Genomic DNA, 12,170 nt, shown 5'->3' with positions numbered 1-12,170 from the left:
AAACATATATATTTTTTTAGTCTGTCTATTATTTTAAACACCGTTCACAAAACTTATACCCTGTAAAGAGTGCATAATAATAACTATGTATTACAATAATATGTAGATTTTATTTGTTACATATTTTTTAAAAAATTTAAACGTACTAATACTTTACTCGATTACTCTTTAACCTTATGATGATGATGATGATGATGATTAAACGTACTTTTTAACTTTTGTCATTTTTTTTTGCGAACGGATCTCGTATAGTAAGTTGGTACCAATTACTGACTATTCCCGAAATACTCTATGTGTACCTCTATTAATTACTCTATGGATCTCTTCATTGTTTAAAACTATAATCTTTAGTCTTGGCTTGGCCGCTGGTTAATCGAGTAAAGTATTAGTTATCATAGTGATCATAATACCGTTATACATATGTATAGTTGTGTTAACGAATTTGGACATGGTGGTGTGTTAATTAGTTCGTCAAATTACTTACTTGTTTTGTATTAATGAACACTTGAAGAACAATACCTGCCTACTTGAAGTTGATGCCCGGCTACAATGGCTAGTAAGTGAATTTAGAAATTATGATTATTTATTGCATACGCATAATTTATTAGCTAACTTAACTTTAAGTAATGTATTGTTGCATTATTTCATAATTGGTCATACTCCCTAATGATTCTTGTGTCAGTACTTATCACTCTAATTTGGCAATGAACATAACCTAAAAGCACGTGTGAGACATTGGCATAGTTACAAAATCTTAGTTTTTTCAAAATATACATGAAATTTACGTGTGTATATCAAACAGTGTGCTCTTCTTAAAGAGTAATTGGTTTGTTTTTGGATGACATGACGTTAACTATCGTAATTACTGTATAGTTTTAATTTGCTAGTGAAAATGTCTCCTTAGCAAACACAATAGTAGAACATACCTATTGGTACAATGTTTATGCACTACAGTTTTATCTGCTTGAATGCAGTGTGCTTTTTCAACAAAGTAAAACTTGCAAATTCAGTTATTTATTTAAATACCTATTTATACAAACACATGCGTATAGGTAATTTAAATAATGGTTAATCGTTTATCTTTAGCCCATTTCCTTATAACTTTGGCAATATGTTCAGCTTGAGACGAAACACTATTTCGTAATAATTGAAGGACATCTCCCAATAAATCCACAGAGAATTTTTGAGCTATAACACCCTGTACAAATATATCTACATTAACCTTTTTATACACATATAAATAAATTAGTAATTCCTCCCTTGTAATTGCCCACTCAAAATGTTCTAAAAGGTAGGTACCTATTTCAGAGGCACAATTCGTAGAAATCGTGTAGCTTCCTATAGTTAGCAGCTAGGTACATATATTTATATTTAGGATTAGATGTATGCCTGCATATTTTTAGAATTACGAGAAATTAACAATAGGCTGTTTTTTTCTATTTCAAACAAACAAGCACCTATAATATATATTTTTTAAGCTCAAGCTAATAAAACGGAGTCTTTTTGTTATTGTTCAGTCATTTTAATAGAAATTTGCACACGATTTTTACTAATCTTTCAATAAGCCTCTATGGTAAATAATTTTTTTTTGTCATACCACCATTGTTGTTTAGGTATGTACCACCCTTTGTGAAAAGAATAAATTATAGATTTTGAGGCTTACTTGAAAAACTCCAACTATAGCGCCCCTTTTTCCTTCCCAGAATTCGGGTACAGGTTCCAACCGGTCTAACATATCGAACGCCTTAGTTGCATACCAGAACTCTCCCATTCTGTAGCAATCGTTTGCGATGAGAAGTAATAGATTGAAACTTTCGGGGCTGCTTTCCATTTTCAAGTACAACTCCCAGGCGAGTCTCGGTTTCTTGTTCATAATATAACATCTTGCCAAGTGGAAATTGTAAACTTGATCGTTTTTTATATTCAAATCTTTTATCAGAAGTAGAATCTCTTCCGCTTCGCGATATTGTTTTTTTGAGCATTTTGCTTGTGCATAATTAAAATTAAATACGTCATCTGTATGGGTACATAAGAAAATTCCATACTAAACAATAACAGTTGCGTATATGTATGTAGTAAAATTTTACCTGAATGAAAGTAACTTTTAATGGACGTCAGGTATAATAAAACTTCGTCAAATTGTCCCGAAAGGAAATGTGCTGAAGCCATGCATTGTCTTCCAGGAATTGTATCTTTTTCGCTTTCTGAATTTCCGATCATATGAAAATATTCTTCGGACGTTTTTATATGTTCAATCTGTTAAGTAGGTTTTCAATAATTTTGATGTTATAGATGTAAGCAATATCGCTTAGTTTTTGACTTACGGAATTAAGTTCTTGTCCTAGAACAGCATTAACTACCCCTTTAAGAATGTATTCTTGAGGTACTGCGGGTTCCAAATTTTTAATAAGCTCGTAAGCTTCTTTGCTATTATTTTGTTTTAAATAATAAATAGCCAAGTTTAATCTAGCCTCTGGTACGATATCAACCAAAGAAGGAAATATCTAAATACAAACAAAATTTTTATATGCTTTCTATAAACAAAAAAGATCGTGGTAGTCAGGCGTTTTGTCAAAATTGTAAGGCGTGGATCAAGATTTCGTCCTTGTTGGATCTCATCAGCGCGCCGTAGGCAGTTTCGACAAAACAAAAACCAACTCTCCCTTATGTGGTAGGCACGAAACCAAATTGAACAAAGATATAGTAAATATTAATAAAAACGAAAATATCGTAATCATAAGTAGGTACTACAAGTTCGCGCGCCAACATTTAAACCACGCTAGGAACTTTTACTTCGCGCTGTTGCCGTGAAGTGACGCATCGCGTTCAGTAAAAGTCCCAGTAATGGTCCCACTGTTTGATAGCGCGAACGCGTCGCCGAAAGTATGGTTTGCTCTTCAGAAGATATTTTGAAAAAATGTAATGTGTGCAGTGAAACCATTGGTTCCTTTGAGCAGTTTGAAATATACGAACATGTTCATCTGCACGTAAAAGATGTAAGTGTTTTCTTATAACGTTTATCTGATGACGACTTCGAACATGGATTCTATAACCGCACTGACCTAATTGCTGATGTTTGTTGTTTCATTATATGTGTTTATAAATAGGTATGGTATAAATGTAAAACAGTTTGGATAATCTTTTAAAATATTATAGTACGTACTTGTAAAGCATCCTCTCCATTTCGAAAAACAACTAAATTATGCTGTACTAGATCGTGGCCAAAACTGTCATGGCTACTGATCTCTGTTAAACTTCGTATCTCGGTTTCGGCATCATTTAAGCTATATAATCGAAAGTGGTTACAAGCCTGAACACAAAACAATACAATTAATTAGCTAATTCGTTATTTATTATTTATACCTAGATGACACATAAGTACATGCACATAATGTATTCTGTTGAAACTTAATATCTACGACAAACTTACTTTTAAGTTGGTGGCTATAAGTGAATCTGAATGTTGATTTAGATAAATTGTTAAAGCTTCTTGAGACGCGTCGTAATAATCCAGTTTATAGTAACAAAGGGCCATGTAAACATTTAAAGCCCAATTGCTCCTAAATTCATTAGGATTAAATATGTTAGTTTATAATAATGCATATAGACACATTAGTATTTATTTATTACCTACCTATTTCTTTGTAATAGTTTTTTGTAAATATTTATTGCCTCCTGATAATGCGCTCTCATATAATGAATCGATGCCAAACTTAACTGGTCTTCGACTACGTCTTCTAATTGTTCGTGATATTCCATTAGGGCATTTTCGTCGTTTAGCTTATGGGATAGGTGAAAGTTTAATCTTGTTTTTAGAGAATTCAGAGGAACTTCGTCTAAAGTTTTTTTCGACTTTGAGTACATGCCTTCAAAAATAGATATTATACATGAAAACATTTCATGATAGGATAATAACATTTTCAGGACACCCTGTGTATTTACCCAAGTAAAAATAACAACAAGCTATGTTCACCAATAAATTTTCTACTTTAGGATTTGCTTTTAAAAGATCTTCGTAAATATTAAGCGCTTTTTTGTAATTTCCTAAATGAAAATAACAATATGCTATCCACATTTCGATGTCGCCTATTTTGTCCATGTCCTTTTTCATCTAAAATAATACATAATGCTTTCTTTACTTGTCTGCTTTATGGAACTTTTGTGGTGTTATTGTATTTAACTACTTCTAAATATGTAATTGCTCCAACATAATCCCTTTTTATTAAGTATTCTTTAAAGTTTAATAGGTTTTTTGGGGTGACTGTACTTCTGTTAGTCGATTTTTCTGAAGGGTTTGATGCAAGAGCTGGTTTTAATCTAGATAAAATCTGAAAAACAACGGATTAATAATCCTATTTTTTATGGTTAGTAATAAACGATACCATTATTAGTTAAATTTTCAATTTTCAATAACGATGTTAGGTGTGGTTGTTTTGTTATTAAAGACTTTCTTGAATGTTTGTACGTATTTTCTCCATGGCAATATTCCAGATTTGTGTAATCATTAAAATTTCTAGTTGTTTTGACGTGGTTAAATGGACATATTCACACGTAGGCATTTACAAAATGTGAAGAAAAATAAGACAAAATTGACATAACCTAAAATAAGACATGAACGCAACATAATTTTACTTTAAATCATTTTTTAATCGCCAAATCGCTTTTTTATTAATTGTAAAATTGACATAACCTAAAATAAGACATGAACGCAACATAATTTTACTTTGAATCATTTTTTAATCGCCAAATCGCTTTTTTATTAATTGTAAAATTAAGTCATAATCATTCGCGATGCTTGAAACGGTAAAACACGTAGTTTTAGTGCTTTCTGGAAAAGGAGGTGTTGGAAAATCCACTGTTAGTACACAGTTAGCCCTTACTTTTAAAGAAAAAGGTTATAGGGTATGGTTTTACTTTTACCGTTACTTTATTTTATTAAATAAAATTAATTTAATTAGGTTGGTCTGCTAGACATAGATTTATGTGGACCCAGTGTGCCTTATCTATTACAACTTGAAGGTAAAGATGTTCATCAATGTCCTGAGGGGTAGGTTACTTAACAACTATACTCAGATGTAGTAATTATAATACAAATTAATAGGTGGGTTCCTGTTTATACAAATCCAGATAAACAGTTGGCTGTTATGTCGATTGGATTTTTACTAAATAATAGGAATGCTTCTGTAGTTTGGCGAGGCCCAAAGAAAACAGCTATGATTAAACAATTTCTAAACGATGTAGTTTGGGGAGATTTAGATATTTTAGTAATAGACACACCACCAGGTAGGGCACATATCAAATGTTAATGTTCATAAAATATCAAGAACAAAAGCAATTATACTTGTCAGTATTTAAATAGGAACCTCTGATGAACATATAACAGTAATGGAAAATTTAAAGGATGTTAAATGTAGTGGTGCAGTGATTGTAACAACACCTCAGGAGGTTGCCATAGAAGATGTACGTAAAGAAATAACATTTTGTAAGAAAACTGGTATTCCAATATTAGGTATTATAGAAAATATGAGTGGGTAAGGTATTTATTTATTAGTTTATCTTCTGGCTTATAACACTGTTATTTTAAAGGTTTGTTTGTCCAACATGTTCAGAATGTTCCAACATATTTAGCTCAGGCGGAGGAGCATGTCTGGCTGAATTGGCCAAAGTTCCTCTGCTGGGTACGTTACCAATTGATCCTACAGTTGGGGTTTTGTTGGGAAAAGCTTGTGTTATAGAATTACCTGATTCAACGTCAGCCAAAGTTTTCAATGACATTCTGTTACAATTAATTGATAAATTATCAATTGCTGCACCCAGTCAGCCTGTTTAAATATTGTACTAGTTATAACTTATATGTTTAGAAACAACACGTAAAATATATTCTACTATAATCATTTTTATAACGAACGACTTATATCCCCCAAGTCATTTAAAACCATTTACATACATAAAAATAAGATTTGTCTTACTATATAGACACATACTGGTGTTTAAGACATGTGTCTTGCAGCCACATAAATTGTCGTACTTCGTTTTCGTTACTTGGGCAACAATGTGTAGGTGGTTTAGTTAAATCTTCCCTAAGCGTCTTCATTGCCAACCTATTTCTTTCTGCTGCTTCTTTGTGGTTGATAATACGATTGGGGTAATCTTTGCCAACAATACATTCAGCAGCAATTTGCTGTTCAAGAGAAGCCTTCCAAGGTTCATAAATTAATGTAGATGGAAATTTTTTTAATTCTGGAACATACCTGAAAAATACTATAAAAAATTATACACAATATAATAAACTTGCCTTTTTATAAATTCTCCCGATGGGTCAAAATGCTTTCCAAAATTTATCGGGCAAATACACGTGGAACAATCTAATAATTGTTCGAAAGCACTGCTGCTTACCCACATCCAATTGCCCGCACAAACCGACCAGTCGGCATCAATTAAATATTTAAGAAAATGCTGTAAACCTTCTTCCCATGAGATCCACAAATCTCCTCGTGTTAAGAAACAAGCCACCATATTCCTGGCCATGTGATGTATCCAACCTTCTGCCTTTAGTTGCCTCATAATGGCATCTATAAAAGGATATCCAGTTAATCCCTCTTTCCAACTTGTTAATCTTATATTGTAATCGGTTGATGTGGATTGTATCCAGTTTATGTCGAGGCATATTGGATTTTCTTTCATCACTGCGTAATTAGGATTTTTCACCGACATTGTGTAAAAATATTCACGCCAAATCAACTGACCTGAGATGTAAAATTATCTCCTTTTAACTTAATATTTGAAATATGTTTTAAATGCTATGTTATAAATTACCAGTAATTGAATGAACCGTTGGTAAACGGTCTCCATGAATGACTTTAAATAAGTCCTGTATACTCCAGTAAAATTTTCGGACAGAAAGACAACCGTGCCTTAAAGCTGCACTTTGAGATGCAGGGGGGCCCAAAAGATCTGGCGTATTTTGACTAGGGAGATAATAACCTTGTCTAAAAGCTCTTTCCTCTAATTTCAACCTTTCTTCAAGTTTTTTGAGTGCTTGTGTTTCACCTCCTATCCATCGAACTAAGGGAGTCTCTGTAATTTCCGGAAATACGCCAAAATCTTCCGGGTTGGGCAAGGTTTGAAATGAATATAAAACTTTTTCTAATAGGGGAAAGGGATTACTGAATTTCACTCTTGACCAACGAGGCTCATCTTTTGGACGAGGTGGATCGCCTAATATGTCCACTGTGTACTGGAATATCAAATAATAGTTACAATAGCACTACAGACTTTTATTTTTTTTCCTTTACTAACCAAAAACATTTGATATGTTAACGGGGGTTGCCCTCCATTGGTTTCGATTATTTTTTTGGGATCCCACAATGTGTGCGAGACGCATTCTACACACTCTATTCCTAAATCTTTGCACATAATTTTAACAGAGTCGTCCCTCGCTCTCCAAATTGGTTCGCAATCTTCTTCGAAACATAATCTACCTATTCCTAATTCTTGCCATATTTTTGTGAAAATTTGTACAACTGCTCCTTTTGCATAATATAAACGTCCTCCAAGCTGTTTCAGTTGTCTGTCAAGATCATAAAGGGCTTCGCATAAAAAGCGCATACGGTTATATCCTATCAATTGAGTACCTAAATTAAATTTTAAGAAACAGATGCAATTGATTAAAGTATTGGCATACAGAAAGTATTTACCTGCAGTTTCTCCGTCAAAAATAAAAATTGGCAGGAAGGGCTGTTTCTTCTTGAGAGCAGCATGTAGTGCCGGGTTATCATGTAGTCTTAAACCATGTCTAAACCATAGTATCGAAACTTGCATTGCAAACACTTCGAGTTTTATTGTTGATTTCGTATTACTTTGTGATATAAATAATTTCCCGAGTATATCCGTTAGCGGTGCTAACACATATATGTCTGTACAGTACTGAATAAAATGCATTGCCGAAATTTATTTTACAATTTGTAAAATTTTCTTGTGTCAGTTGAATAAGAATAACTATTTCCCAATAAAAGTTGTCGAATAACTTGTTGAAATGATCCAAAACAAATGTAACATTTGGAAGTAATTAATAGAATAATAATTACTTACCAGTACAATATTTGCGTTAAGCACTGTATCATAGGTGTGATTATAGATTGCAACCGAGACACGAGGCATAAAACGTGACTGTTTCGATTTCTTTAAAATACACTTTCTATATTAAAAAACATTTAACACTTTCTGTAGGTGTAAACACAAATCTGAAATATAATGTTAAATTAGTTGCGCTTTAGTTGAGGCGATTTGTGTCAATGTAAATTAAACAGAAAAATATTTTACTTGACTGTCGCTTTGATAGAAAGTATCGATTTTCTTTTACTTTTTTTGATGTATCTGTAAATAGGCTGAATAGAAGTGAAAAAAAAAAGGTGCAATTACAACTACATATTTTATTTATTCAGACTTGTATCAAAAAACTGGAACTTAAGAACTACTAAATAAAACAAAATAGTATGTAACATTTTTTACTATCCCATAATAATAGCCTAAAGTAATAATAGTCTTGCACACAGGGAATAAATTATCATTATTACAAAAATTAAATGTTAAGAAAGTAGTAATAATACTTTGGCCTAGCAGTGCGCGAAAAACTAAATCATTATTCATGTGTGCCACTGTCTCGCGCTCGTTCTTTTCCTTTTCTCTACTTCAGTTCGCTTCCTGCTTACTATACATCTTGGTCTACCTCATATTTATACAATATTTAAACATCATCAAACGCACAAAAAAAGAAACGAACGCGGACAATATAAAAATAAATGGCAGTTCGAAAAAAGAAAAATAACGGGGCACCGGAACAACACGGAAGCCACGACTTGAACTGTTAAGTTACGGCTTGAATTATGTTGGAATGTTTACGTGAGTTGGAATTGAAAAAGTAATATATATTTTTTAATATGCGATAAATGGATTGTTGCGGTGATCAAATACGACCCTTAGAAAATATTGAGGGAGCTTAGAAGCACTTCCTGTGGACAATGGATGGGCCTGATTCGTCATATTCCTGTTTGGAAATCCACATTTGCTGGAAGGTGGATAGAGAGGCCAAAATGGATCCGCCGATCCATACGGAATATTTCCTTTCGGGCGGTGCAATGATCTTGATTTTCATGGTGGATGGAGCGAGAGCTGTAATCTCCTTCTGCATACGATCGGCGATGCCAGGATACATGGTGGTACCTCCAGAAAGCACAGTGTTGGCATATAAATCCTTACGAATATCCACATCGCACTTCATGATGGAGTTGTATGTGGTTTCGTGAATACCAGCAGCTTCCATGCCCAAGAAGGAAGGTTGGAAGAGAGCTTCTGGGCACCGGAATCTTTCGTTGCCGATGGTGATGACCTGACCGTCGGGGAGTTCGTAACTCTTTTCCAATGAGCTGGAGCTGGCTGCTGTTGCCATTTCTTGTTCAAAGTCCAAAGCAACATAGCAAAGTTTTTCTTTGATGTCCCTCACGATTTCCCTTTCGGCAGTTGTGGTGAAGGAATATCCTCTTTCAGTAAGGATTTTCATGAGGTAGTCAGTTAGGTCGCGACCGGCCAAATCCAGACGGAGTATAGCATGGGGCAAAGCATAACCTTCATAGATGGGTACTGTGTGTGAAACACCATCGCCAGAATCCAGCACAATACCAGTCGTACGACCGGATGCATATAAAGATAGTACGGCTTGGATAGCGACGTACATGGCTGGAGTGTTGAAGGTTTCGAACATAATTTGGGTCATTTTTTCTCGGTTAGCCTTAGGATTAAGAGGAGCTTCTGTAAGAAGAACAGGATGTTCTTCGGGAGCAACACGAAGTTCATTGTAGAATGTATGATGCCAGATCTTCTCCATGTCGTCCCAGTTGGTTACAATACCATGCTCAATGGGATATTTGAGGGTGAGGATACCTCTCTTGCTTTGAGCTTCGTCGCCTACGTACGAATCTTTTTGACCCATACCAACCATTACTCCTTGATGACGAGGACGTCCCACAATCGAAGGAAAGACGGCCCTTGGGGCATCGTCTCCGGCAAAACCGGCTTTACACATACCGGATCCATTGTCTACGACCAATGCGGCAACTTCTTCGTCACACATGATGAATTAATACTGTACTGAAACAAAACAAAGATCATATAGCTAATCAATAAGTAAATATTGTGGGTTGAAAAACATACGAAAATTAATTCACAATTAACAGACCGCACCCGCCGCCATTTTCTTTTGTAAAACATGAATGTTTAAATTCGGGATCTAATAGCTACGACCAACAACTAACTATTGTGCGTATCAGAAATTGATGTAGATTGTATGAGCTATGCTATATCGAGTACATCAAAAGAAAAACTCGAATGCGATTCCCATTAAAAAATTACCTTGCGCTGAATCGGAAATGGTTGCTGGTACCTACCGGTTTAGAATTATGAATTATTTAATGTTTTTAAACCGAAATGCGTTGATAACGGCTCGAACAGTTAGGTTTTTTTTTTTTTCAAAATGAAAACGTAGCTCCTTGAGAAGGAAACAAACACACGTGTACTGAAAATAATGGCAACTTCTTCACAATATTAATCCGTAAAAAGGCACTGTTATAACCACCCCCTTATACACCTAATCTGATATAACGCACATCAGAAAAACCACACCCATTAAAAAATATTGACCGTAATTAAAAAGAAAAAAAAAGAAACACTAAAAAGCCACAACAACAATAATCGAAATGAAAATTGAAACTTACTTTTACCACAAAAAAACTACGAGTTAAATATATACAAAAGTTAACTTCTAGGGAACAGCTAAGGGTCGTGCTGCACCGTGTATCACAGAGGACTGAATGTCTGAAAACGGATGGGCGGAAAACCGTATATATAATAAACGTAGGGTTATCGTCCCCACTACGTTCACGGCAGCGCGATATCAACGCTTCATGAACCAATCGCGAGCAACATTACCATACATGGTAATACAATGCGGAGTGTAGAAGTTTCCTCCCTCCGTTCACCCGAATACCCCGGAACATCCCATGACACACATATCGTCATCGAAATCCTAGAATGGACCTACGTTCAGACAATATTAAAACGCGAATGATAACAAAATCCATAAAGGGGTTGCGTTTACTAAGACGCCGGTCGGCCAGCGATTTTAATAAATTTTCACTAAATTTAGTAAATACGAGAATTTACAGTGTATGTTGAACATTCTTTATCGTAAACCCAGCTTTACATCAGTCTTCACATTTTACTGCGGTTCTCGATGTAGTACTATTTTTAAATTCAATCGAGTTAAAATTGGTAAAACCACCTGCTTTAAAAGCAACCTGTTAATGGTACCTAGTAAATAGACTGTGGTTACCCTAAATAGATATACACTTGCGTGTCTATTTAACGATTTTCTACCTCTTTATTAAAAAAAAATTAATTGTCTTCTGTCGTCTCTAGATACGACAGGTTTTCTGATTGATGTATGTGCGTTAATTAAATAAAAAATAAAGTAATATTATCAATACAAAATAATTACATGAAAATGAAAACTTACCGTTTTAACAAGAAAGACAGACGTCACAACTGCTATCAACAAACAAACGAGAATGAACGAGTTGTTGGCGAACAGCAGGAAGCGGCGATTAGAATGGACTTTCGTTAGATGTATAAAAATTTTAAACTTAAACTTGCTTAAAAGTTCCCCAAATTTTTTTTGGTACCAAAATTATGGCGGAAGACGTGTCTGTTTGACAATTATTTTTCTAAAAATATAGAACTTTTCTGAAACAGCTGAAGGGGTAAAATGTACACGTCATGGCCTCCCCTATGTTCCTTAGAATGGATACGACATCTCCCCACTCCGTCACGTTCTCTTACAAACGCTACCTTATATGGGCATAAAACGAATAGCAGAATGCGATTGGCTGTTACTGGGCGCAATTATTGTCCTCACCTAACCTCAAAGACCGTTGGAAACGTGTTGTTACGTGGTTCATACCGGCCGGCGTTCGATTCAATTTTTCAACCGTTTCTTGAGTTGTCACCTCGACCTTGAAATCCAGCAAAAACTGTTCGTCAACAAAGTTCCAAGCCAAACCGTTATAACATTGTGCCTAATTGTTAAAAAATAATTATTATATACGTATATTTTTTAT

General features: G+C 34.5%; 4 protein-coding genes across 7 annotated transcripts; 1 reads left to right on the top strand and 3 right to left on the bottom strand.

Moving 5' to 3' along the window:
- Positions 1–574: 574 nt before the first annotated feature.
- Positions 575–4,771, bottom strand: LOC108735238 (intraflagellar transport protein 56). The gene is made up of 11 exons (XM_018467102.1): positions 4,691–4,771; positions 4,383–4,599; positions 4,185–4,328; positions 3,943–4,111; positions 3,635–3,866; positions 3,431–3,560; positions 3,164–3,310; positions 2,325–2,504; positions 2,088–2,256; positions 1,664–2,016; positions 575–1,198 (listed from the first exon to the last, which is right to left on the bottom strand). Exons 2-11 carry the CDS (start codon positions 4,383–4,385, stop codon positions 1,058–1,060), a joined length of 1,668 nt encoding a protein of 555 aa, XP_018322604.1. The 5' UTR covers positions 4,386–4,599; positions 4,691–4,771; the 3' UTR covers positions 575–1,057.
- Positions 4,772–4,783: 12 nt separating this feature from the next.
- On the top strand, positions 4,784–5,900 carry LOC108735279 (cytosolic Fe-S cluster assembly factor NUBP2 homolog). Its single transcript, XM_018467183.2, has 5 exons — positions 4,784–4,902; positions 4,959–5,047; positions 5,102–5,283; positions 5,360–5,531; positions 5,587–5,900. The coding sequence occupies exons 1-5, from the start codon at positions 4,792–4,794 to the stop codon at positions 5,828–5,830; spliced, it is 798 nt and encodes a 265-aa protein (XP_018322685.1). The 5' UTR covers positions 4,784–4,791; the 3' UTR covers positions 5,831–5,900.
- On the bottom strand, positions 5,872–7,956 carry LOC108735232 (cryptochrome-1). The gene is made up of 5 exons (XM_025981271.1): positions 7,698–7,956; positions 7,300–7,634; positions 6,817–7,237; positions 6,296–6,746; positions 5,872–6,251 (listed from the first exon to the last, which is right to left on the bottom strand). Exons 1-5 carry the CDS (start codon positions 7,939–7,941, stop codon positions 5,969–5,971), a joined length of 1,734 nt encoding a protein of 577 aa, XP_025837056.1. The 5' UTR covers positions 7,942–7,956; the 3' UTR covers positions 5,872–5,968.
- A 538-nt stretch (positions 7,957–8,494) lies between these two features.
- LOC108735253 (actin-5C) lies at positions 8,495–11,672 on the bottom strand. 4 transcript variants are annotated; one of them, XM_018467147.1, is made up of 2 exons: positions 11,570–11,672; positions 8,495–10,146 (listed from the first exon to the last, which is right to left on the bottom strand). In XM_018467147.1, exon 2 carries the CDS (start codon positions 10,127–10,129, stop codon positions 8,999–9,001), a length of 1,131 nt encoding a protein of 376 aa, XP_018322649.1. In that variant the 5' UTR covers positions 10,130–10,146; positions 11,570–11,672; the 3' UTR covers positions 8,495–8,998. The 4 variants fall into 4 exon arrangements, with proteins under 4 accessions (XP_018322649.1, XP_018322658.1, XP_018322631.1 ...); XM_018467156.1 differs by having other exon boundaries at positions 8,495–10,141; XM_018467129.2 differs by lacking the exon at positions 11,570–11,672 and adding an exon at positions 10,770–10,889.
- Between the last annotated feature and the right edge of the window lie 498 nt (positions 11,673–12,170).

Source organism: Agrilus planipennis, unplaced genomic scaffold (assembly GCF_000699045.2).
Source record: "Agrilus planipennis isolate EAB-ADULT unplaced genomic scaffold, Apla_2.0 scaffold5, whole genome shotgun sequence".
Classification (NCBI taxonomy): Eukaryota; Metazoa; Arthropoda; class Insecta; order Coleoptera; family Buprestidae; genus Agrilus; species Agrilus planipennis.
The sequence above is the reverse complement of the archived record's forward strand: the minus strand, read 5'-3'. Positions and strand labels throughout refer to the sequence as shown.